This window comes from Epinephelus lanceolatus, chromosome 21 (genome assembly GCF_041903045.1).
Source record: "Epinephelus lanceolatus isolate andai-2023 chromosome 21, ASM4190304v1, whole genome shotgun sequence".
Classification (NCBI taxonomy): domain Eukaryota; kingdom Metazoa; phylum Chordata; class Actinopteri; order Perciformes; family Serranidae; genus Epinephelus; species Epinephelus lanceolatus.
Genome location: NC_135754.1, coordinates 11,398,272 through 11,426,079, shown reverse-complemented (window position 1 = coordinate 11,426,079; position 27,808 = coordinate 11,398,272). Strand labels below are relative to the sequence as shown.

Genomic DNA, 27,808 nt, shown 5'->3' with positions numbered 1-27,808 from the left:
TAACCTTACAGATGTTTAGCCCACTATTGAACAACTGCCTTATCCTGCTGCATGATTGTCTCTAACTTGTAAAGATGCACATATGTTCATATAAACAATGAGAAAATGGCTGTGTAATGTGAAAGTTGTCATTGATGGTGCTTAACCCACAGATAATTATCATCTGACTCTGCAGTTTCCCTCAGTTCTTGGGAATGTTTATGCGTCTTTCAGCTCATTGTTTTGGTTTTACGGCACGCAACTTCACTGTGGTGATGTAATCTCACTGCTCTCATCGATCTTGTTTCCAATTGCAACAATTGAGCTGTTTTTTTTAGCAACGTACTCACTCACTGACTGATCACTACCTGCCTCAATGACAGACGGACAAAGTTTAAAACAAGCTGCTGTAGCCTACATAATGGAGCATTTAGAGCAGTTTACGCTTTAGAGCACTGTTTTGAATTACACCATGGCTTTCTGGGGTAGTAAGTGGGAGGTATTGTGTTCACATGCATGTGCATACATAAATGGACCGGACCTTACTGTGCAAAAATATTCTATGAATACATTTCAATTCATACAGAGAAGCCTGGGACAACAAATAAAAAGAAAAATATTTGTCACTGCAATGTTTTTTAAAAAATTGTTTCCACCACGAAATGGTGGAGGACATATAGATTCATATTTAAATATATATTTTTTTACATTGAAAAAAACAAACGTTAGGGGAATAGTGGACTGGAGTGTATGTGGAGAGCATTACAAGAAGAGAAAATGAAAAGGCATAAGCCATCTGAGGTGAAGGAACAAAACAAGGAGAAGACAAAATTTGCAAATGTGCACATATGGTGTTCTCTAATTGCTTGTTATTTATTATTGTTTGATAGCTAAATTGTTTATTTGTGTTGATTTCATTAGCTGCCACGGGAACAGAATGTGCTAGGTCCGGCACTATTTACTTTGCCATCACGACCTAAGTTGACGCTCACTTTAGGCCTAACCAGCTTCACTTTACTAAGCAGTTGGGAAGCAAGATGTGGGAACTTTACATGGTCACTGAGGAGCTGCAGGATTTTGTCATTGGCAAACTGATATCTACACCATACATTTACTACCACTTAAGAACTTTCCAGCTAATTCTTCTCTGCTTCAGTTGCCAACACCTGTCTTCTCTGAGCACATCCATTGTCACTCTCGCTGGCTATGCTTACACTATGCGCTACGCCATTCCTTACAGCAGCCACAGTACTCTTGCATGCATCAAACTGTGCCACTACCCAACACATGAAGGATTGAAACACCATATGTTTAAAACACATATACAGGAAATATGCTTTTACACAGGTTCCCCTAAATTTCTCATGACTATTTCTGGGAGCTTATCTATCTTTTAGGGGACCCAATCTCTCCGTAGCTCCCCTGTATTTCGAATGCTGCTGGTATGTCAGTGTTGTGTTTGCACTGCTCCTGTTCTGTGGGAAAGACATACAAGGTCATACTTAGAAGCTTTTTCTTATTATCTAAATCATAGGGGTTACATGATCAGTAACTCCTGCATATATGAGCAACAAAGACATGAAAGAGAAAGACTGCTGACTTTGTAATTTCCATATCGCTTGTAATGGAGGCCCATAAAATAGGCTACAACTGTGCTTCAATGAAATTAGCTTGGATGAAACACCATGATATAAGTCTTCTTATATTCTTTCACTGCAGCAGGAAAGTGATTTCCACTGGGAACCTGTGTAAAAGCAGAGGTTAGGGGAATGTTAATGCTCTCTCCTGAGACGGAAAGAGAAGACAAGCGGCACACACCAAGCTTTAAAGTGGACAAGTCAAACTCACCATGCTTGGCTGCCCTCGATTCTAAATCTATGCTGAGATTTGTGACAGTAAGGGAGAGGGAAAGGAAGGAGAAGGAGAGAGTTCCTTTGGGTCTGTGCCTATCCAAACCTTAAGCCAGACTTCTTAGAGACAACCAGAGATACATATCTCATATTAGGTAGTCTACTGAGGGAATAGTCTGCGTAAGGAGGGGTAAGACATGGATTGTAATACTGGAAGAGAAGGATGAAGGAAACGGAAAGGGGAGAATGTTGTCTCAGGAGTTTAATGTGCAAAAAAGGAGCACAAGGTTAAAGATTTCAAGACTTGATCGACAGATGGAGCGGCACAGGAATCACAGAGGTCAGGCCAGAGCACAGCATGAGGAAACAAGAATCTAGGGAGGGCGGGAGTGGGTGGAAGAAAAGAGGCTGAGCAGGAAAGATGGAGGTTTGAAAGGGAGGCTGGGGGCAATGTAAAGCCAAATAAAAAGGCACAAACAGTAAAGAAATAGATGGAAAATGAGAAAAAAGTGGGAAAGAAAGGGGGCTTCAGAGGGTGACAAATCCAGGATTAGCTGGTCTTATTGCCAGATGCAGGGTGTGAGCAATTCTGTGCCAAACCACTGCAATGTAAGTGAAGTTGAAGAGGAGAGGAGAGGAGAGGAGAGGAAGTCAGATAAAGAAGACAACGTCCTAGTTTAGGCAGGCTCAGTAGCTATGTATTTACCAGAGTTAGGTGAGATGTCAATTGTGCTAACTGGTATTGATTCATAGTCTGTTGGATCAGCCTTTTGCCAGTTTTCACATAAGTGTTGGCTGTTAATCTGGACAACAGACAATAAATAAATGCTCTCTTTAATCTAATTATACAAATGCACCACTTACTTGGCTGCCTTAGTTTTTATTTTCAATTAACCTCAGAGCTTAAAACCTTCACATTTTCTTTTCTATACACTATTCAGTCTGCTCAGGAGAGTTAACCTTGGAACAATACTAAGAGTCTACAGCCATGCTAGCCACTTTGTAAAGCTGCTCTTGAAGCTTTCAGCCAAGGTGACGTATAAACCTGAAAACACACCAAGCAGCTGCAAAGTGCAGCTTGCTGTGAACTGCCATACAAATGTCAATGAAAAGCTGCATTGGCCACTCCAAGCTGTGGCCATTTTATTCTGCGGCGCAGTGTGGGCATATGAAAGGGTGGGCATGATTTAACTTATAGTGGTGATGTGCCATCAGAGAATACCTGCAGCCAATCAGTAACAATCCTACGACCATGGATGTATAACGAGAACTGGATATAGCATTGGAGGGTGGGATCCATTCATTCCTTTGGAAGTTGCTCAGTAGCGCATGAAATCAAGGAAGCTCAACTGCCACCCAGAAAATTACCCGAATGATTGGCACTGCCTCTGCACTGTGCAGCCCTTAAAGCAGACGCATGAGAGACTTCTGCCAGTGGAGCAGGCTACTTCCAGTTTAATGCTCAGCAAACTTGAATGGGGATAAAATGATTCAATTGTGCGGCTCCTCTAGAATGGATCAAATTCTCATAATGAAACGAGTCATTTAGCTGGAGTTGTGAAGCTCAAAAAAATGGATCCACCAATTTGCAGGTGACTTTGTGCCATACAAGTCTATGGGAAGAAGTCTCTTTGGGTCACAGGGCATCAGGTGATGATGTAATTCCACTATTTGGCCACTATGAAAATTGGCTTTAGAGTCCAGTGCACTTCCTGGGGGCCTGTAGCATGTTGAGCTATGTTACAAAGCTGTGTTCTTCGCTCCAAAAACATGAACACTTCTCCTGGGCATAGAAAAATGTAATTATTGCGCAGAGCTGCACTTTGCTGTTGCTTGGTGTGTGCTCTCAGTAGAAGTGCATTCATGCTCCATAGGAACAAGGGCTAGATGCCATTACATCATGTTGAAGTAAACCCTGGTATCTGGAGCTAAATGCTAACATCAGCATGGCAACAGGCTCACAGAGCTTTGTTAACATGCTAAATGATTAGCAGGTATTATGTTTACCATATTAGTTGACATGCTAACATTTGCTTCATCATTAAGGACATTCCCATTGCAGGTATTGGATGAGGTAAAATTTAGCCATGATGATGACGCTACATGGAAAGTTTATGGATCAACATTATTAGTACAATTTATTTTCATAGAACTACCAATGTCTGTACAAATTTTCATGGCAATCCATCCAGTATTTTGTTTATATATATATTTCAGTCTGGACCGAAAGTGGTGAACAGACCAACTGACCAGCCAACCCACAGTGCCATCCCTAGACTCAAGGTTTTGTTGAAAAATATCAACTGGAATGATGTATGTTGTTTAAAAAAAAAGTGGATGGATAACATGACCAGTGATGACCGCCATGCTGCATTGATAAAGAAAAGTGTGCCACCTACAGACAACAGCTAAATCTACAGGAAGTCCAGGAGAAAAACATCCATATACCACTCAGAGCATTTGACTGATTGATGATCTCTGAGAGTGCTGTTCAAAAGTGTCTCAGTAAAGCCTAGTAGGTATCAACAGAATGGGAAATTACTTTAACCTTGTCAGTTGTTGCACTGCTATCCACAAGCTACCTGTTAATGATAAACCAGAAAACAAACATACATGCGTCTGTGTCTTTTCATGCAGCACATTTCGTCTGAATGTGCCTTCTTATGGACTCTTAATGGCTGCTTTGGCTTTTTATCAAGAACAAATGTCCATTTCCTCTAGACTGCTAAGCTAACATGGCAGGGTGTTCCTAGTGTTTGTGAAGCTCACTTAAGATGTGTGTGTATGTGTGTGTGCTTGTGGCCAGAGTCAAACAAGGTGAGGAATCACGATTAGATACAAACACAAGCAACGGGGCATGTTGAGGATTTTATAGGTTGATTGGAAGACAATAAGTTATGATTTGGTTGATATACTGTATGTGGTGTGCCTATAAAGGATGTTGTATCATACTTGGGTACTAAAATATGCAAAAATGAAAGTGCAGACTTACTATGATTCTGAAGCCCCTCTGAGTCACAATGTGACAGTGACACTTCTGCGTTCTGGATAGGCTGGGTATCGGTATTTGATATCTTACTAAATAAATAACTCAGTACTGAGTGGTATCGAGATGTCTTCAGTCAAACAATACCTGCTTTTGATCCTTTCTGCCCGTGGGTCTGATATCAGAGCGTCCTGAATCCCTGCAAACTTTCCGTTGCTGTCTCTGGAGCAGCTCTCCTTGCCAAATGGTCAGTTCATTGTCTGCCTGCTTAGCATGAGCTAACACAGCAGCAGAGGTTTTCATCCATCACAGAGCCATTTGACAGGCCCAATAAACATTTCTTTGCCAAAGTCTTCGAAGTCTGTGATGCTAAAACTTAGCCCTTTTACTTTGTGTGTGTGGACAGACTCTCTGCTCCTTGAGCAGGGCTTACACTCACGCAGCAGCAGTTACAACCCATACAGTCTGTGGTGGAGGCGAGCATGGTGTATTGACCGAGTTGGCTGTTGAGCACGGCAATTTGCCACCAAAGCGTTTGAAAGTATGGCTTTATACTACACGCCAATCCATTCACATTATGGGTACTGAATGAAGTACTCTTTTGGTATCAGCATCACTTTAAAGGTTCTGGTATCTTAATTTTTTTAAACGATACCCAGCCTTGGCTCTGAAAACCCCTATTTCCACTGGTTTGCTCCACACCACAATGGCTTTTCACTGCTTTCAGTGGATTAAAGGGGCACGCTGTGCCCAAACTTCAGCCTGGTTACACTTTGGACACAGTGTTGCGCTGTGCGCTGAACCCAGTGGTGAGAGCAGTTCAGATCATATTGTTTTCAAATAGGCCTTAAGAAAATATAGTAGCAAAGCATGGTATGCAGACAGTGTAGCTGAAACATGAAAACAATTTATATTCCTTTCCATAATGGTTACCATTTCTCTCAAAGTTTTTCATTAAAACGACAGTAGAGTAGTATCAGTAGCTGCCTTACTTTCACTTACCAATTACATTCAATCTAACTTTTAAACTCTCAGTTACTTAGAAAAATGATTGCCTATTGTATGGTATAGCATTCTTTTGTTTTTTAATGTTTTTTAAATTGTTTTTTTTAAAGCTACATTAGAACTGCAGTAATCAATGTTTTTATTATTAATGAGGGATCCAATGACTATTTGTACTTTGTATTTCAAAGAGTTTTCTCAAACTGCTCAGCTCCATTGAGCTTTTAAGCATCTTTAAGCCCATTGTTTTGTTTTTTAGGCCTGCCTCATCAACATCATGAATCTTCAACAAAGCTCTAATAAACCCAGTGTACATTACCTGTCAAGCATCAACACATAAACAGAAAAAGGTAGCAACTGATGGACATGGTGGAGCATTTAGCAGGTAAAGAGCCTGATATTTCCCTCAGGAGTTGGTGGTGGCTGAAACAAAGCTTAAAAGAGAGTGGATATTGGATGGAAATCCATCTGGCAGCTGGAAATACACAACTACAAATGCAAGCTGATGTTGCTTTGTGTCTGCATAAGTTGTATATAGGCAACTATTTGCCAACATGTATGTGAACTGCAGACTATAAAAATAATGGAGGTAGCTACCATGTTTGGCATTTCGGCCATCGTCAGTTTGGTTTTTATGAGCCAGAAGTGACCTCAAGTGGCCATTCAAAGAACTGCAGTTTTTGGCACTGTGTTGGCTTCAGTTTTCAGTCCCTGATGTTGCCGCTTGACACGAACACTTTACAAAGTGATGTCAGCGTTGTATTTGTAGTTTGTTTCACTGCTTCTGAGCAGTAAGAAGACATCACTTTGCGCTGATGTAAGACAGTTTGCAGGCTTCCGTTGTAAAACAGTACTTTGCTACTTGACAACAAAGTTGTACTTTTGTTGTCTTGTCTCACGTCGTTAATGTGTTGCACTTCAGATTGCAACCACCACTTCTGAGTCCGAAGAGAAAGTTTTACCATCTGGTTTTGAATCTGCAAATAACTGGTGGCAAATGAAGATAAGGTAGTATTTTATTTTTATGAACTTTGGTTTGACCTTAAAGAAGTTAAACGAACAAAATTCTCAGTCAAAATCAGCAGGGCGTATTATGCTGATTAAAGTGTGTTAGAGAGCAGGGATTCATTGATTTAATTTTTCTCTCGTCAGTGAAATAGCTCCTTCATTAACAGTTTTTCTGTGCAGCCTTTGTCAGGACCAGTCTCTCTGACAGAGGGGCGAAGTGGGTGTTCATGCTACAGTGCTTTACTTGAACCTAAGGCCAGCGAGAGGAAATTACTTTCTTTTATTTCTTTTTATTTCTGAACTTTTGATTTCAGTAACTGCTATAGAGCACATCTGTCTTTGTCAAATGAGTGCCCACAGTAGTTCCTGTATTCATCTCTCGCAGAACCACTCAGGGTTTTCTCTTAATTTGTCTTTACGTGAGCTACCATTTTCTCCGGAAAACTTGAGGAGCCAGCAAACTAAAATAATGAACTCTCATTAAGTCAGGGCTAATTAGACAGAGTGCAGTTGAGACATGCATGGGTAATGCATATGTGTGTGTGCACCTGTGTGTGTGTGTTTGTTGTAAAATCTTTTTGATAGAGTTTGCTGGCAGTTTCATTGTTTACCTCCTGAAAGTGAAGTAGAAGCCAGGGAGGAAATTAACACCAGCTGAAGCCAAATGCTGACAGTTTGTTTGTGTCTGTAAAGTTTGTCTGATCTACTACTTTGCCAGAGAAGCACCTTGCTGTTTTTCTACTCTAAATATCTGTTTGGCTGCTTAACTATAAACTTAATTTGATTTTGCTCATAGTGTATCTGTAGTTATTTGCTGAGATCTTGGAACGCAGTGTTGGAATGTATCTGAGTACATTTACTCAGGTTTAGTACTTAAGAACATGAGAGGGGTGCTCGTACTTTACTTGAGCATTTTTCTCTAATGCCACTTCCTACTTCTATTCTCCATTTCAGAGGGAAATATTGTACATGTGATTTATTTGACAGCTGTTATTACTAGTTACTTTCCCAATTAATTTGTTTGCGGATAAAACATATGAATATACAAATAGAGCTGTCTGTACCAGGTGAGTTTCAGCTGCCTATTTCACTCTTACACGGATCACACTGGATGCAGTAGTGCAGTAAAGAGTGCCAATTTTCCATAGAGAGCTGCCTCCTTTCTTTTGGTGCCTATGTACCCCAGTTGGGCTGTTTACAAAGGATGTGCCACAGTCCCAAGCTTAGCGGCTGACTCGCAATCTGTAAACCGTCAGCTTCGGCATCTGGTCTGTTTTTTTCTGTGAGCTGTGGGAAAATCTGACAAAAACCCAAACTGATTCTGAATTATATAAATGATGTATTAGATATGAAATTAATGATCTGATCATAATAAATGATAAAATAGGCTTCCAATACTTCTACATATTTGTCAGTTGTGTCTAAACAGAGTTAGAGAGAACGACCAGACAACTGATGACTGGTGGCTGCATGACAACTGACATATCAGGGTGCTCCTGCGCCCAGTGTGAACATGGCAATAGTCATTCATCTATCCATCTGACTTAACAGATATGCTTCAGTTTAAATCAATCAGCTGTCTACACACTGGCTGCGTAATGCAGAGAGCATCATCTACGCTTTATGTCTCTCATGGTGACAGTTTTAATGCTTCATGTCTATTTTGATGCAGTCTATATTGCTACATCACTGGATTGATTTTACAGCTGAAAATATTCAGCAGTTAAACTGAAATGTTGCTGATTTTGAACCATTTCTTTGTCATCTCAGTGTGTGCAGACGAACAGCTTTTCCACTAGCAAAAATCTGCCAGGTAATGCAAAACATGTTATCAAAGTAGCAGGGTGATGCAGAACGTGTCATTGAGGAGGACAGTTGTTTCACCCAGCCAAGTTTTGCCAGCAAATGAGCAGGGAACTCTGGACACTGGCAGCTGGCAGTTTTGGTGAAGGCTAAAACTGTTCATCTGCACACACTCTGATGACAAAGAACTTGTTGAAAATCGGCAAAGTTTCCCTTTATTTGATTGATGAATCAGCAGAAAATAAATAGTAACAGTGTAGATAGATTATAGACCACTTACTTCATTAATGGTTAACCAGCAGATAAATTGATAATAAACATAATTATTAGTTGCAGTTGAATTCATATTGTATTGGGCTGTGTGAGCTGCTTCTCATGCACAGCAGTCCTGTGGATGAACACATCCAATCTAGATGCTGATGGAGAATAAAAGAATAAAAGAAATACTCTTATTCACTTGCTTCCTAAGAGTTAGATAAGAAAAATTTTAGCACTATAATATCATGAAACACGGGTAAAAAGCTAGCCTACCTCTGTCCAGAGATGACAAAACCCACCTTAGCACCTCTAAAACTCACTAATTAATGTATTGTATCTCATTTTATTCGGTACCTACAAATCCAAAGTGTAAAAATGACATGTTGCCATTTAACAAAGGTCCCCTTCCTGGGTATTCACTAGTTGCTTGGCAACCTCACGCTTTTGCTCTGCAGCCACTATAGACAAGGTGTCACTGCCGAACTGTTCCGAACCTTAAGATGTTTTTCTGTCATTGTATTGTTTTTGTTGTTGCAACACATCAGATGTGACAGAAATGCAATATCTTCCAGGAAAGAGCCACAGTGATAGTGTAGCATGTGAAATGAATTGATCAATACCAGCGAGTCAACTGTTATTACTTGGTAGCTTGTTGAAATTTCTGGCGTTCAAACCTCGCAGCTGGCACTGGAAATAAAAACAGTGAGTGATTCAAATGAATTAATGAAACTTGACAGCATTTTTTTAACGGCAGGGCAAACAAAGGAGCACAGTTGAGTGGGGAAACCCTGCTGCAATAACTTTCTTCTGGTGGCAGTGTTTTGGTACGGTTTTACATGGCGGCCAATAGAGACTGCATGTCAAAAAAATGAACACCTAACACTGGTGCAGCAACTGTGCCAATGCTACTGCCCTTTACTGTTATCCAAAGCATGTTACAGATAGAATAATAAGACTATGTCGTCACAGTTTCAGGTAAGTTTCTGAGTTGGAGGAACTGATTACTCATATATATTCAAAGTAAGTGCTGGTCAGGCTGGCAGCTTGATTGACACATAGCTTAGAGCTGTCTGATTCTCAGGGCTGCTGATGAATATTAATGGTCATTTGTCAATAACTCAGCATTGTGTGTAGGTGTTTGTGTGTTTATTCTTGGCCCGTGTGTGTGTGTGTGTGTGTGTGTGTGTTATCTTTGTAACCGTCAGTGTGTTTTCACTTCGTGTTTTAATAATTGTTCAGTATGTGTTGCTGTTGTCTAATATGTATGTGTTGGTCGTCCTTACTTACTGTTGTTTGCATGTACATTTGTGTGTGTGTGTGTGTATGGCGATGTGTGGGTGTCTGCACGGCCCACAAAAAAATTGTCAGTCTGTCAAAGCCCATTCCACAATCTGTCACTTTACTGCTGCCGTGCTTATCAGCGAACACGCACACCTTTAAAAATATGACTTAAGACTTCTTTGTGTCAACTTCTAACATTGATTTCCTCATCTTACTATTGAACCTTCTTAGTCTAATTTTGGGATGAGGTGTCAAAGGGAAATGGCCAAACTGTATAGAAAATCTGACGTTTTAGTTAAAGCAACACTGCATGGATACAAGGTAGTTTTTCCTTTCTGTTTTTTTTTTTTTTTTTGGCAAAGTCTGAACAGTTTGATTAATTCATGTGAGAGGCTTTTTCTATTTGTGGTTTCATCTGTACTCTTCTAACTGGTTTGTAGTGGGCAGGGCTTATTTTGAAAAAGCTAATGTCACATACTGTATTATCAATGTTTGAATCAAACTATGATGAAAGCCAGGTAGGTTGTGCTGTCAATCAAATCTGATCAAACCACTCCCACACAGGACTGATTACGCAAATGAGCTTAATGTTGTAGGTGTTGTACATTTCTTTCTTGAACTTAAATGGAATTCTTCACCCACAAATTGACCATTTTTATATTAGTGACTCATCCCGTGTCTCGCATGCCTCCACGGTGACTGAGGATTACAAAAACAGAAATGAAGTAGAGTAATAGAGTTAAAGGGGACCACCTTAAACAACAGCAAAACTATATTGAAACGTCCTTTACAAACTCTTAAACAACTCATGCAGTTTAATCCAAGTTTCATTCATTCAGTCATATGCTCAGTATTTCTTAAACACATGCACTGTGACGAAAACATTACTTTGTAAAGCACTACCATGATCCTGGGCAAGCGTGTGTTTGAATTCTGCTGATGCTTTGCATTAAATTGCCAAGGACGCTACTTTACCTTGTGGGAGACAATGTGGAAACTTGAAATAGTGGCGTTTAAGTGAAAATGCCTGAGTTGGGGAAGTACTGAGTGACTGCCCAAATTCGGATGCCCCGTTAGTCTTAAAAATGTCCCATCCGGGCAAAAGCCCATTTTCCTTACAGCCGCTAACCCAAAAACTAACGCCCAATGCTCAGAAGTTTGGTTTGTCCAAAAATACACACTTCCTGCTGTTAGACAACCCAATCACCAAAAAAAAAAATGTTTGCTTTGACTGTCTCTGTAAGTCATGGATATGTTACCTTTATCAGCAACATTGTGATGATTGTGTGGTTAGGGTTAGGCACAAAAAACACTTAGTTAAGGTTAGGAAAAGATCATGTAACTGCTTAAAAGCCCATGTTTGGTGGCACAAAAGAGAAGCAGGGAGGGTCGGTGAAACAGACTTGGGTTCAGTGGCTTAAATGGCCCTGGACACTGCCTCAGAGGGGCAGTAAAACCACCCGAGATTGAGGACTTTGGGGCAATGACCGTCTGTTTCGTAGATAACTGGCTGTCGGAGAAATGGGCTTTTGGTGTAATGGGACATGGGGCTTCAGAATTTTGGGCTGATGGAACAGTGGCATGGCACTGTACTGACTAATACTGGACAAGTTGTGTGAGAATTTGTAAGTGTATGTTTTTTTTTTTTAATTAGATATTTTTTGGGGCACTTTTGCTTTTATAGACAGGACAGTTGAGCGTGAGGGGGGAGAGAGAGGAGTAATGACATGCAGCAAAGGGCCACATGCTGGAGTCGAACCTGGGCTGCTGCGGCAACAGCCTTGTACATGGGGCGCCCGCTCTATCCACTAATCCACCAATGCCCCGTAAGTGTACATGTTGATATTGTTTTGCTGTCATTAGAGGCGGCCCCCTATGACTTCATTTCATCAAGAATTTTCTCTAGTTTTGGATTCTTTGTTCACCATGGAAGCATGCAAGATAAACAAAGTTTTTTTTCTCACAAATTCAACAAAACATGAGGTGAGTAACTGATATCCAAATAATTAATTTTCTGGGCGAAGTTTACCTTTAACCTTTAGTAATACATCTTCAATTATATAAAGAAAGACTTAGCATTTAAAACCATGTTTTAAGTATCTTTAAATTATAAATGTAAAAGTACTTGTGTAGCAGCAGAATTGCTTGTGTAGGTGTTACATTGTTATATTTATATTTTATATTGCTGGATTATTATTACTGAAGCATTAACATAAAGCAGCAATTTAATGCTGTAGCTGGTTGGGGTAGACTTCTAATAATGCTATTGGTTAGTTTAATCTTAAACAGTGCATTACACTTAATAAGACTAACATGTATTTTTTAACTACAGTATAGTATTAAACTACTGAGTATAGTGGTTACATGTAATTAAGAAATGTAATAAAATATAACAGTAAATGGAGACAATCAACTAAAGTACAAGTACCTCAAAGTTTTAGTGAAGTACATTTACTTAGTTACATGCCTCAGAAGGGCATATTGAGGCAATAACAACATGCAAAAATCCTCAATGAATCCAGTAACACAGCTCTCTTTATTCTAATGAGCTGGCTTGCTATGACCCACATCAATGCAATCTGATTTGGATGTGGTTCAAGGTGCCTGTATGCTGGACCACAGTCATCCTTGAGCTCACACTTGACTCTGTGTTTTTTGTCTGACCGCAGGGCTTCTTATCATTTGAGTTGTGTGGATGTTCTTCCAAAAGTGACCCTGGGAGACTGTAGTTTTCTGCTCTAGCAGATGGCTATTGAGAAATTTTTGTACACGCAGAGAAAAAGAAAGGCAAGCTCTCGTGGTCGCACACAGTAAACTCTTTATTTTGAACCTTTAAATGTCTTTGAACTTTTCCACTCCTCCTCAGACTTCTTTCTCTCTGCTGGTCGGCTGGTCTTAGCTTTCATTACTTTGGTTATTGAGCAGCTCTGGCAGACCTCATCATAATATAAGACGATCGAAACAGGAGAGGGTAAAAGGATTGAGAGTATAAAACAGAGACAGTACGTGAGGAGGTCAAGGGGACAATGAGAAAAAGCAGGAATAGAAAAGAAGACGAGATGGAATTAAAGCCTCTGGTTATTGAAAAACCATTACCAGTGCAGCCATGCAGATTGTTGTTTATATGAGAGGGCAAGAGACTGAGAAAGAGAGAAGACAGAAGTGTATGTATGTGTGTGTGTGGTACATCCAGTTAGGAGTTTGGGTCTACACAGTGAGGATGTTTTTTCAATACTTTGGTTTAGGTGTAATGAACCTTGATTAGGATTACAGTTAGTATTTGGTTCATGACTTCAGAAGATAATGTCATCATTGGGAACAATTACTTTAAACCTTGAGAAACAATGCCTGTAACACCAACAACATCTGCTACTTCATACATATTAATGCTTTTATATGTTAACAAGGGTAATACTTGGATTTGTAGCTGCAGTATTTACATAGACAGTGTTGTGATCAAGAAAATTTCCTGATGTTTTTGCAAGATTGGTGAACCCTTTTCAGAAGCACATAACAAATTGCGGGACCTGGACCCTTATATATCAAGCATCTCAGAATCAGTCTCAGATTTGGGCTGAAAGTTACATTAAGACTTAAAAAAAACCTGTCAGAAATGCTGCTTACACCTGACAAACTGAACTGTTGGCAGATTTCATGCCCTCTGGGAGGCCAGATTAAGCACGTGAGCAAAACACTCTACATGCAGGCATCCCACTAACTGAATGGCAACACCCATGTTAGAGGCCTTCTGGTACAACCAGTCCCCCATTCTTGTGCTGCATTTTGCGGGAGGTCTGTGATGTTTGCTCCGGTGTGACATTAGTGTCCTGCTCTAGTTTGGAGAATGTGAGACAGCAGTCGCCAGTCCTCTGTGAGATAATGTGCCATTTTCATCACATATACATCTGCTGCCCTTGAAGTCCAGGCATCACAAGTTAACGCCACCCTTCCTGCTGTACTCAAAGATTCCTTGACTTTATGCTTCACTTCTCTGTAGAGGTTGGGAATGGTTGCATTGGTAACACTCCTTCAGGATGGAGTCACATGCTGATGGAGTGTTTCAGCACGTAACAAAAGCCTTCGTTTTCAACAGCGCTGTTTGGACGCAGATCTTTGCACATGAAGTAGGTGATGGACTGTGTTATTTTCTTAGCTCTCTCAGAGTTGGATGGTAGTTCTGTCAAGCTAAGTGTTTCCAATGTTGGTTGATTTTCTGGTGGATTTAGCATTAGCCAGTGCTTAATTTGGGCCTCTGAGAGAGCAGTGTTCCCCCACTCCCAAAAGTGGGGGAACACTTTTTTAAGCAGCACCCGAGCCGCCTCACTGCGCAACTGCGAATGGAATGGTTGTGACATCTAGTGTTGTCACGGTACCAAAATTGGGATCCACGGTACGATACCAGTGAAAGTATCACGGTTCTGAGTAGTATCACGATACCACGGCAAAAATGAGGCAGATGTGCCTTTTGTCATTTATAAAAAGATAAATCACTTTTCTATAATACATCAATGATATTTCAATGGAATAAATTACTTATTGACTTATTCATACAAAAACAACATCAATAAGTGATTAACATAGGGGGGATTGAAATAAAATAAATAAATAAAATAAAAATCAACCAGCCACCCTCCTCCCATCCACCCTTCCATAAGTAACGAACAGTCCCTAAAGTGCGGTGAGGTTTGTGGACCGTTACCTGCCACAAAGAGAGTAATGTGAACGGCTCATTTCTCCTCTGACACGCCACATACCTGTGTGCTGCCACGACTCGGCTGTCCAGGTACTACTGTGCAGTCATGACGCCAACGAAAGAGGAAATTAGGCTACTGGACCTGGAGTCGGACTTCTCTGTCGCCAGTAAGCTGTCATGTTGTACCGTGGAGCCACCGTAGGCTATTTGACCACCGTATTCCTGTCTGTGACCCCCGTTCAACTCTTTTTCCGGTGCCTCCATCTTTGTTTTGATGAACTTCCTGCCAAATGACTCAGACTGAGAACTCTGCTGACCTCATCTGGAAAAAAACAACAGCACCATCTAGTGGATTGACAAAGCAATTGATTTTAATATTCTAGTACCAAAAGTTGTATTAAAATGTGTATTTGCAAAAATCAATAATGTATATAACAAAAGATCGATACTTGGCGTCTGTGTATCGATACAATATCATCACGCAAAATATTGTGATATGGTAGGAATATTCCACCAAATGGAGTCTAGACACTGGTGGTGGAGATGAGGAGAGGGATGACTGGAGGACGAAGATGATGGGATGTGGAGCAGGGCTGGGCAGTGGATGTGCTGAGGACTGGAGGTGAATGGTGCGGAGGAGGGTTGCATCTATTTTGACAAGTGACTGTTAGAGAGCATAAAGAGTCTTCCTGACTGAACTTTTGTAAAGCTTCACATCTTTCAAGTATTTTTGCTCTGCCATCAGTACTTTAATAAATAAATAAATAAATATTTAAAGTATGACTTGTATGAATGCATCATGTAGAAATGATAGGATCCTGCGATGCAGATACAGATACAGATAGACCTTTACTGGCCAAATTGTCAGTAATGACACAATCATCAATATTGCAACGAGAACAAGATCTCTAGGTTAAGAAAATGAATAACATGCTTTTACTCTGGCGTTATTTGGCCATTTAGGACTGACTCTGAGACAGTTGACAAATACAGGTCCAAGTCTTTGTTTTGTGTGTGTTAGTTTGCCTTTGTGTCTGCATGAGTGCAGGTGTGTTGGTTCACATATGTGTCCTTGTATGTCACACAGCCATAAAACAAATGCCCAGCTTCTGTTTGTCTTTCCAGGTCAGCAACACAGCAGATATGACACTTTGGATTTAGTGTAAGTGCCAAATAAAGCTGGAGAACATTGTTTTTTTAATGTAACCATTTCATTTTTTTGCCTGTAGAAGAGTAATGACTGAAATACTCACTTACAACATAGAACAAGATAGCTTTAAAGGTGGTATTGATGATCTGTTTTATTGGCAAGGTCAAAACAACTTGATCTCTTATGTCGTTTATCTCCTCCAGTATGACAAGAAAATACAACACATTTCCTGTAATTCTTTAGTTCCTACTGAAAACCTGCTCGACATAACCACATTTGCTCATCACAGGAAGCTGACAGATTACACATCAAAGCTGAAACATTCTGCCGGATGGTGCTGAGGACTCACAGTTATATAAACACCCAGCCCACACACAGTACCGCTAACATCCTTCCTAAGGTGTAAAGTAAAACATTAGTAACACTTTGTGGCACAGTATCACTCCAGCTTCAGTCCCTGTTAGTCCTGCAACCATCAGGCATTAACCCGGCCATTTCAGTTGTGGCTCCTGCATAAAAGAACCAAACAAACTGCATATTGCAGCAAACCTCCAGTGGCTCCACATAACCATTACTGGTTACTTGTAATGGTTGAAAGCCCTGAAACATCTGCTCTTGGCAGCTGAATAAAGTGGTGGTGATGGTGGAGCCAAAGTGCAGCAGCAAATGGATTTGAATTAGCTGCACCTGAACAACTCACTCACTGTGTAATTTTTATTCAACTTCCTCCTTTTCTATTACATATAGAGGAGAAACACATTGCTGCTTGTTTGGTGCAGTTCAGCAACATGGTTATTATTTCTAGTTTTAGAAATTAAATGAGAAAATAAAATGATAATATTTAATCAGCCATCATCACTTCACTCTCTAAATGACCATTTGTATTGAATTTGTATTTGTGTTGTATTTCTGAAGAATTTTTTCTCTTGTATGCCTCTTCAAAGCCAGACCCCACTGACAAAAACAATAATTTAACCGCAGTGAACAATGTGGTCTACAGCTGCCTCCATCAGTTAGTTTGTTTGTGCTATTGTGTGACTCTGGTTTGCTGCTTTGGATTCACCAAAGTCACACATTCAAGGCAGTGATAGACCAGCACCTCCCCTGTTCATCGAGGTAGAGTTACTGTTGTTACACACTGACCCATATGACTTCAATTCATCAAAACTTTTCACAGTCCTGGGTTCTTTGTTCACCATGGAGTAATTCCTTTAAGGTGTTTGTGGGTCTTTTTTTCCCAGCCTGTTCTCAATTCAGACATTTCTTCCAGACACATCGTCCCTCTATGGGGTATGGGGTGTTGTGTGGACCTGTTTGTGGTGCACTGTGTGGTCCTTACTTTGTCTGAACACCCACTTGAATCTCTAAGTGGGTGTTCAGAACCCATAGCAGCCCTGTGTTAGAAGAAATTCAAGGGGCCGTGTTGTTGGGGTTGTGTTGCTTCAGGGTACCATCGAGACATTGTGAAATGATCTAGATTGTCCAGTTTTAGTAGCAGTCTGTGAATGTGAAGGTTTATCAGGTGCCAAATCATGGTTATGGTTATAAAATTATGGGACAAACGTAATCATGGTCTTCTGTGTTAAAATTCAGTATTTTGTTGAGCAAAGTATCCCCCTCCACCTCCTCCCCACACACGGACTTTGTTGCTTTTCAATAACGTTAACATACTACCTCCTTTGCTCCAGTCATAATCAGAGCGTTCTCAGTGGCCTTGAATACCAATGCACCAAGGCACCCTCTAGAGTCTGTATGAGACGCACTGGGCTTCGTCATTATTAGAAGCTTTGAGCAACTGATGTACTAAAGAGAGCAAGAGAGTCCACGTAGGGTGGGAGGGAGGGGCGGATGGGTCAACAGGACTTTCACCCAGGAGTCCGGTGTTCTTGTCCTGTGTGAAACCAAAAGTCAAAGTTGAGTTAGTTTAACTATGTAACATAGTATGTCACATGATATATGTCATTTTGCAAACATATTTATTTTAACCCAAACCACAATCTTTTTACTAAACCTAACCAAGTACTTTTGTTGCCTTAAACTAAAAATATAGTAAATCTACATTGGTTAGAGGTTATTTTAAAAACAGACTGTATGTATGTAAGTGGAAATTGACATGCTGTCCCTGAGCATCCAAAACTGACCCTAAAGGGGTATGTAGGACATCATAGTTTGAAGCATAATGCCACTGACCAAGGGTCTGTATATGATAAATTGGGAATAAGAATGTGTTGTTTATAATCCCTAAAGCTGCATGAGGTCTTGTATATGAACATATGAATGAGGGGGGCGCGATTTTTCTTGCAGGGCTGTCTGACAGTGGCCTGAGGCTTATAGGAGAAACTGAACAATGGTTATGCATTGTAACTCAGTGCATATGTTTTGGTGCTGGGTTGGGATATAGTAGCCATTTATAGAGCTGGTGCCAGGAGACAGTGATAGGTCCGTTCTTACATGTAAAATATAAATGTAAATGTCAGTGAGCTGCTCTGTGGGAATGAGTGAGCAAACCTAAAGAGTCTTTTAGATTTGGACCTAATGTTATAATCTGTAACCCCCTATTCTGCAATGCAAAACCTATTGTTTTTTTCCAGAGGATGCCCCCGAGCGTTACTCTTTCCAGGTGTATACTGCAGTAAATATGCAGCAAATGAGGGTTAGAAAATGTTAAGTGTTTCCCATTTGTAAGGTAAACTAACTATAACTCACAATACCCCATGCAATATGGATGAAATGCATTAAGAATGAGGGAAAGTATGTTGTTGGAGAGCGGGCCAGTTGCTCAAGGCTTCAAGCCCACCGACACAGCCTCTGGAAGTTGAACTATGAAGCAGAGAAGTGGATGCAAACCAAAAGGAACTTTCGGTGCCGGCGATGCAGCGTTAAGCAGAGTGACCAAATAAATTAGGTTTTTATTTGCTTTTGTGATTAGTTTATTTTCACACACACTCTTTGCTGAGCCACTTGCCTGCAGGGTCGCTCCAGCCTGTGATTTGTTACACAGTTTCACAGTACAAACCACTCCAACCTAGCCGGCAGATATTCAGTACAGTTTTATGGAAAGCAATTTTGTGTGTTATGTGTGTGCATGTTGATATGCTTTTTACAACTGATTGCTCATCTTGCTGTTGTATATTCAGCTGCTTTCTTTCAATATTAGGGAGGTCTTCTTGTTGTTTGACCTTCTAACCTGGGCACTGTGCTAAGTTGTGTTTGAGAGTCTGGAGATGCCGCCTCAATGAAAAAGGTTTTTTCATCTGTGAGTGAAAGGCAATCATAACTTCAATTTCTCTGTTGAGGCTGGGCCAAAAAACCTGCCGTTTTCTGTTGCTGACTTCATTCCTGTTTTTCTGGAGCTCAAATGATCTGTCCTTTAGGTCTTCATCCGGGAGTGTGATGCAGTTGTCTGACCAACCATGTATTTTGGTCAGAGTGAACTGCTATTTTTTTCCTGTCACAATCATCTTTCTTGTCGTGTCAGGCTCTTCCCATGTCCACTGTAAGAAAATGACTTGGTTGCTGTTTTCTTTTCCTGCTCATGTCTTGGCCCTGAAATGTACTCGAACATCCACAGTAACTGGAATACTGGTCAATACTATGGCTCTACACGACGCTATCCTCCTTAGATCCGACTGTTGTGTGGTATGCATTTTTCATTTCTCCTAACTATTTGAGATTAGCAGGACCTGATAAGTATAAAAAACTAAACATTGTCACAATAATAAAGTACCAGTGTCTTTAAACTAGAACTTTCTAATTAGAAAACGTCTTAGCATGTTATCATTGCTAAAATTGGTAAAGTTTGCATGACATATCAAACTACAAATGTTTTTAATCATAAATAAACAAGTTTCAACCTTTACATTTGATCACGTTTGTACCTTGTCTACTTTTGTGGCAGGGTCACCTGCAGACTGACTTGGTAGACATGGCTGCCATCTGGTTTTTACATTGATTAGTGTATTGTGGTTAAAAAATAGAAAACCCAAAATGTAATGTCCTCAAATGAGGACACAGGGTCTCAGGAGGATTTTACCCTTTTCCCACCAAAATTAGTGCGTATATTCCATTTTTTAAACATGGAAAACCCACTAAAAACTGTTGATAGACTCCTTTCCCATGTCAGTAGACCAGAGTTATGTACACAGCCTTGCAGTAGATGTGTATGGCTTTCTGTGTTTTCACTGTTGTGCCAAGGTCGGAGTCACAAACGTGCCAAAAAAAGGGGGGTTAGTAAACAGTGAAAAGCAGCATGGAGCCCAGCAAAAATGCTATGGCGGTTGCTTCTTTGTCATTCTCTCTTTCAAACTCTGTGCCAAATAATGTTGAATGACATTCGAGCGCTGCTTGGACCGAGACAGATGGTGTTTTGTGGCAGCGGGTTATTGCTGGAGAGAGGGGGGAATTAAAGTTTCTATCACAGAGCTATAATATTAGTTGTTAAAAACTCTGTATTTCCATGTTCCAGTGTGTTCCCCATTATTATATGTCCATGTTTTCCTTCATTTGAGGTACTGTTTGAATGACATCATCTCATGCGCTTTTCTGTAGTGGCACCTGACTGGAGAATTTTTTCCACCTACTGCTTATCTCCCAGTACTTAACAAAAATAGATGGAAAAGCACATAAATTTGCATTTCATGTTGCTGATTATCTGAAAATTTGTTTAAAATTTGTGTTACATTTGAATAGAAACCCAACTACAGATTTGAGCAAATAAACACTTTGTGTAATCCATTCCTTACCCTTTTGCTCTCGTGTTTTGATTTCAGCTGGCTAGACAAAAAAGACACGCTCCAAACTGTTATGATGGCGAGTATAGCTCTTACTAAAACCCTATGCATACTGTTTAAATGTGTGGAGAAATCCAAAGCTGTGCCTACAGTTGCCAAGCTGACTGGACAATCACTATCTGGGGAAGGGGTTTAGTGAATGGTCTTCTTGTACTGTCAGATTTCGCTCTACTACTTCTTAAAGCCGTTGTTCCTACTAGAAGTGACTCAAGGCTCTCTGATTCACTGTCTAAACTGCTTTTGTTGGGTTTTTCCTTCTGCAGCAAAAACAGCTGATTCTGCCCCTGCAGTAGGAGACCTCTCCCAGGTCCTCATCTTTCACCCCACAGAGACCTAAGCTTGTGACTGGATTACAGATTCAGTAGTTTACTCATCCAAGAAACATTAGACAATATGCACCTTGAAATCCTTCCATCCTGTCCCACTTTATCCTAACAGGCAGATATTGGATGACTGTCAGGATGAAGCAAATGTATAACCTGTCCAGGAATCATCACACTGACACAGACATAACATCCGAGCAAGCAATGAGACGGTGATGTGTGTTGGATTTCAAACATTTTACAAAAGGAAAACGCGACATGTTTAAAATGCAGACAAGTTTTGCACTTGCATCAGTCTGAAACCTGTATTTCCATGAAACACATTTGTCAGGGTTGTTGATATTCCCACAGGGGCCTGACCAAGACTGCGTGCTCTTCTCTCTTGTTCACCAATCGAATCGCATCCTGTGTTATGATAGATGGCAAAGTTAGATCTGCAGTCTGTCTGGTAGATTAGTTGAAAATAATGCAGGAGCTGTTTCAATTGGTGACCGTAAACTTGGTGACATTTTGAAAAGATCCCCACAACCAATTATTTTCCTCATGAACAGATATTGTGGAGGTATTAGAAAGCCATTGTGTGTGTGCGCACTCTGCTATACTGCTTGGCAGCTGCGGTGTTGGTAAATGATGCAACTCCCTGAAACAAAGTTCTTTATCATAGCAAAAGGTGTGTGTGTGTGTGTGTGTGTGTGTGTACATTTGCATCACAGTGATAAAAGAGAGCCTTGCGGTAGAGGCTAAGCCCTTTGTACGCCGACTGTGGTCACAAAAAGCCAACCATACAATACAGCTATACGCTACCGGACTTGCTTTCACAACTGTTTCCATTAAGAAAAGAGCATTCCGCCTTGGCAGCCCCTGAAAGCATCGTTTAGTCTGGTTCTGATGCCTGCTGTTTTTACTCACTTGTGTCAAGTGTCTTCATCACCTCTCTGTTTCTGTTGCCTTGCTTTCAGTGTTTGCAGGTTTGCAATTATGTTTAATTATTTTTTCTTCTGTCTTTCAGAATAAAGTAATGACTATTGATGCTGTGAAGGTCAAACTGCAGGTAAGACCAGTTCATACTAAAGAATCTTTTAGTCTCTATTGAAATGCTTCAGAGTCTACTTTCATTCAGTCAAAGTGAAGATACATATGTGTTCTTTTTTAATAACAAACCAGCAGCTACTTTTTTTCATGGCACACATACCTCCCATATATCTTCATTGCCTGCTGTGGGAGGGCGAAAATGCCCAAACGATGACTTAATGAGGCCTTAGTTAATCTCTATCAGTCAATTAGCCTGCTGCTCTGCCTGAGTGAAGACACTAGAGGGAATAACAGAGTTTTCCATCAGATTATCAAGCCTGGAAGTTATCAGCGAGAGACAGACAGAGATGCCCATGGATCCTCGCCGTTCAAAAACAGCATTAGATACTGTCTGATGAGTTTTTCACCTCAATTACACAACACCCACGCTCTCTCTTCCGCCATCTTTTTGATCTTTAATGGATCTGTGTTCATCCATCAGTCAGCTGTCACATGTGATATTTCAGGTAATTACCCAGGAATGGGTTTAATGAAAGTTGCTGGCATATACACAACTTCTTAAAACTTGTAAAATTGAATGGTTAAATTAGTAACAGCATCACAGTATGATCTGTCACGGTGTTGTTTTATTGTCTTGGACATGCTGCTCCCATTTTAACAACCCTTACAATAATTCTGCATGTTTGAATTGGTTTGACGTGCAACTAAAAACTACTTACATTATATTGAGATGGGTGCATGATGAAAGAATAAAGGAGTGGTGGTAGGAAGCACGTTCTAAGATTAAACTTTTTCAGAATTAATCAAACTAGTATGTAGCCATTGGTAGCTTTGTCACCTTCTACCTATGCCAATCCTCAATGCCTATGTGCAGTTTCACATAGATTGACCACGTCAGTGAGTAGAAAAACATGGGACAGACAGAATGACTGACTGACAGAATGACACACTGACAGTTTCCGTGATTATATACAGCATACCATACCATGACTTAGTCATACCAAAAATTAGAAAAACCCAAACATTCAGCCAGTTAGGCCTAGATAAGAAATTAGCTCTCTAGCGCCCCCATTTTGTTTGATGGGGTCAGTAATGGAGGGGTCCCCTCAGATTATGTGTGGTCATATGCCTACAAAGTTGCGTGGTGATCGGTGAAACCCTTGAGATGTTATACAACTTTATATAATGAGCCACGCCCTCCGCAATATTCATTGCCTTATAGAAGCTCAGTTTTAGTAAGTTTTCCAACTTTTGCCAAGAGGGAACTTTAGATATTGGCCCCTAGATTATGTTCACCGAGTTTCATGCAGATCGGTCAAACTTCCTAGGAAGAGATCGATTTTAAGTGTTTTTCAAAAAATTCAAAATGGTGGAAAATCTATATAACCGGAAGTTATGGGTTCTTGAGGCAAATTTGTTCCTCATGAGGAGAGGCATCTCTGTGCAAAGTTTCTTGTCTCTACGACATACGGGGCATGAGATATGCCCATTCAAAGTTTGCAATTTCAGTCGGTTGCTATAGCACCCCCCTATGGCCAATTAATGTAATATTGCTTCATTCGCATCCTCCCATGACCCTCTACCACTGTGCCAAATTTCACATTGATTGCCCAAGTCAGTGAGGAAAAACGTGGAGTTTTTGTCATTATGTAGTAAGATATGATAAGATGATGCCAGATCATCTAAAAATGTGGGTGCTATAAACACTACACTGAGTCATGTTCCCCTTATAATGTTACTTTTTTAGTAATGTGTTGGCAAACAAGTCATGTCTCTGGCCACGTGAAATCTGAAAGTCCAGTGTTCACTCTTCTTTTTGCTCCATATTTGGTCTCCACCAACTCCCGAGGGAAATACTTGTCTCTTTAGTCACTAAATGCTCCACTGTGCTCACCAGCTAGTCGCTAACTTTGTCCGCTTGCTGTTAAGTGCTGGGCCAGTAGCATGCAGTGAATTTAACAGAACATTTTCAGTGGCCTGATTTCTTATGGAAACTAATGAGAGCACTGAGACTGGATTAAACATTAAAAGTGAGGGCTGTAAAACCAAAGCAATGAGCCAGAGCTGAGGGAAACTGGAGAGTTACATGATAGTTTATCACTACAAGCTAGTGCTTTCACATTACAGATAGTAATTACATCCATTTGTGGTTTAAAAGTACGGATTAGAGCAGATTAAACAAATGTTGAAATTATTTTAGTATATGCTTTGGATTGATATGTATCTTTACACTGAAATTTGACCCAGCAAGATGCCACTGCGGCAGTGCCAGTCTGATTGTAATTTAAATCTGAGGAGATGACGCTTCTTGCCAATGAACTCTCTAATTAGGCGCACCTTCTGTGGGGGCAAGTCTTTTTTTACCCTATAACACACTTGCACAAAAACACACTATCTTTTCCCCTGTGTTTCTGACTTTGTTAATTACCTGTAAGGTTGTATTTCAATCACACAGGATGCCTCTTTCTAATTGTTTTTCACATTAGTACAAATTAATTGAACTTCGATGTAAATGTGACAAAGAGCCTGAAGGAATGGCGAAGGGAAAGCGGAATAATTAAGCAGGAAAACAATGACAGAGAGAGTGCACCATAGTTCCCACAGCTTGTAGCCTAAAGGAAGAACATGGGGTCAGATAAAGGTGCAAATGCCCTTTATGATACTATTCACCATTGTCAGGGTGTCATTATCTTTGTAATGACTCTGCCACTATGATACCATGCAATACAGAGCACAGGTTTAGTCCCAGTATTATATTGTGAGTACAATAACAAAAACATGTAAGGTCAGACTGTTATTTTGGTCTAACAAAACCTGTTTGGCTGCTTGGCATACATTCTTGTTCATATTTCCAACCCACATTGTTAAATTCATTCCCCATATTTTAACCTTTTCATTCTGAAAGGCTAAAAATAGTTAACATCCTCCAGATTAAATGAGTTGCTCTAACTATACTCCCATTCATTCTCTCATTCAAGTTATTTTAGAGAGATATGCTCAATATAATGGTAAATGGTAGTGATGATAATGACAAAGTTGTCTTCTTGTTCTTTCTCTTTTAGATTTGGGACACTGCTGGACAGGAGCGTTTCCGGAGCGTCACACATGCTTACTACCGCGATGCTAACGGTAAGATTCCTCTGTGTTTTGTCAGTGCGTGCCTGTTTGATTGTGACTGACATCCTCCCCTCTACCTTTTTATTTCCCCCTGACAGCCAAACTGCTCTGACTGATGTTTCATTGCCCTTGTTTTCTTCAAACGTGTGATTGACATCGACAGTCTCCCTGTTGCCCTGTCCTGTTGGGATAGCGAAAAAAAAAACACTCAAGTTGCAGCTGATTTGATAGACTGATGTGTGTATTGTGTGTGTGTGTGCAGGCGTTCGCTGCAGGCTCTGTGATGTGCAGGTTCCCTTAAGCGAGAGGCTAACCACTGGGTGGGAAAATGAGCCTGCCTCTCACACAGCTGGGGGTGGGACAGCTATGAGCTATTCCCTTGTGTGCTTCTGAGTTTGTGTGTGTGTGTGTGTAGCAGTTATATCTCGAAACAACCCCACCGAGTACAGATAGCAGATTGCCTCAGGCCAACCTGAATGAACAGGTGTTGTGGAACACAAGGACACACACACTCTGCTGTACGGGAATTATCTCAAACATGAATCCATTCAGCTGCATACAAAGTAGCATCGTAATAGGTGGTTGCTGTGACTGTGATCCTGTTGTATCTTTATGTATGAGCTGGGTGTGATTGCATCTGTGTACAGGTTTGCGTGGATGAGTTTTTAATGAGTATGTACATGTATGGATTTGCATGTGTGTTCACGTTATCTGCAACAGCCCTGTGTGTGAGTGCATGGCTGGCCAGTTGCCCGGTTTCACTCGGATCAGCCGGTGCAACAGTTTACCCTCGCTGATCTTTAACAAGGCACCCAGGGAGCCTCGGAGTTGCACGTCCGTTACTGACTTTTAAATAAAGCTCATTCAGTCTGACGGGCAGGACCAGGGGAGAGGAAGCAGCCCTAATGCAGCTGTCAGGAAAGCTGTCAATTCCTGTGAGCTAATGGATAGTTTTTGCCGTGACTCAGACTTTGAAATGTAAAGATCCGATGGTTTGAGGGCTCTGCCTGCCTCGTTTCTGAGCATTGACAGAAGTGAGCAAGTCCGATGTCTAAAAGAAGACTCGACAATTAGAGTGCCTTGACTTTAGATCAATATTCCAAAGTATGACACATTCATTTTCAGAGACAAACACTGCCAAAAGTTCATCATTCAAAAACTTGTATGGAGGGTGAAGTAGAAGTTATAAAAGTCCGTGATTGTACTGCATACTGGTTTGTGGGGCGTTGAAGCTTCAGTGAGAAATACTGCACGACGGCTAAGTTGTGACTTCAAGCTTCAGTTTTCAGGTGTTTGCCAAGCTGGTTAAAGAGTCATGATATGCCAGTTTCCTTTGGCATATCTGGCACTTGACTTTTTGGGGGGGTCATCTTTGTAAATTTTCAACCTATCCCAGACGCTTGACTTTTTCATCAAAATGCTCACGTAGCTAAAAACCTGTCATGGATAGTCAAACTGTCATAGTTACAAAATCAGGCCTCTCACAAAGTTTTAATGTCCTTGTCTAAAAATAATGAAGAAAAAAATATCTACGAACAATTAAAGTTGATGCATATTGAACTATGTTGGATTAATATTTCTTAATTTATGGGCAATTTGGGATTTTTGGGGTACAACAGTATAGAAAAACGGAGCATTGGAATACTAATTTGGACATCGATTACCATGGCTTTGAAGCTTTGACCCACTGGGTCAGCCCTATTAAAGTATAAAGTAATGCTAATATTAATTTACAATTTGCAATATTTTGTTTAACATTGTTTTCCCACATAATAATTAAAAAACTCTGAAAAGGGGATGGAAGATCCATCCTTTCTCCCCAGTTGAAAAATTTACTTGCAGTAAATTTTGCTTCCGGGTGGTACGGTAGTATAGTGGGTAGCACTGTTGCCTCACAGCAAAAAGGTCCTGGGTTTGAATCCACTGGCCACCTAGGACCCTTCTGTGTGGAGTTTGCACACTGTCACAGTGTCAGTGTGGGATTCCTCTCTGTTCTCCAGCTTCCTCCCACAGTCCAAAGGCATGCAGGGTAACTGGTGACTCTAAATTGCCCATAGGTCTGAATATGAGTGTGAATGGTTGTTTGTCTTTGTGTGTCAGCCCTGTGATAGTCTGGCAATCTGACCAAGGTATACCTCGCTTCTTGCCCAATGTCAGCTGGGATAGGCTCCAGCCCCCCCACGAACCAGGATAAGTGGTTGTGGATTATTGAAAAATTTTTGTTTTCTCCTTCCGCTTTCTCCAGTGCTGTTTGCGCTAGTTTGACCGGTGCAGTGTTCACCAAGGTGGCTAGCATTTGCATTAAAGAAAACATTGAAGGGATTCAGCTATACATGTTTGAGCCACAATAATACCTAGACTCAGATAAGGACTCTATTGAGCACCAAAATCTGGGACTAGCAGATGTAGAACATTAGTAAGTGTAGTTAGCACCTTTTATTAATGTTGTTTTTTAGCTTGTAGGCTAACCGGCAGCAGCTGACACAGCGTTAGAGTTTGTGAAACATACAATAATGCTACTATAATGAGGTTTTTT

The 27,808-nt window shown here is 40.6% G+C and overlaps 1 protein-coding gene across 1 annotated transcript in view; it reads left to right on the top strand.

The window, feature by feature from the left end:
- The window catches only part of rab26 (RAB26, member RAS oncogene family), a 139,446-nt gene that overhangs the window by 38,020 nt on the left and 73,618 nt on the right, over positions 1-27,808 (top strand). The window contains exons 3-4 of the mRNA XM_033612291.2: positions 22,133-22,174; positions 25,218-25,284. Coding sequence (XP_033468182.2) covers positions 22,133-22,174; positions 25,218-25,284 — 109 coding nt within the window. The remainder of the gene's footprint in view (positions 1-22,132; positions 22,175-25,217; positions 25,285-27,808) is intronic.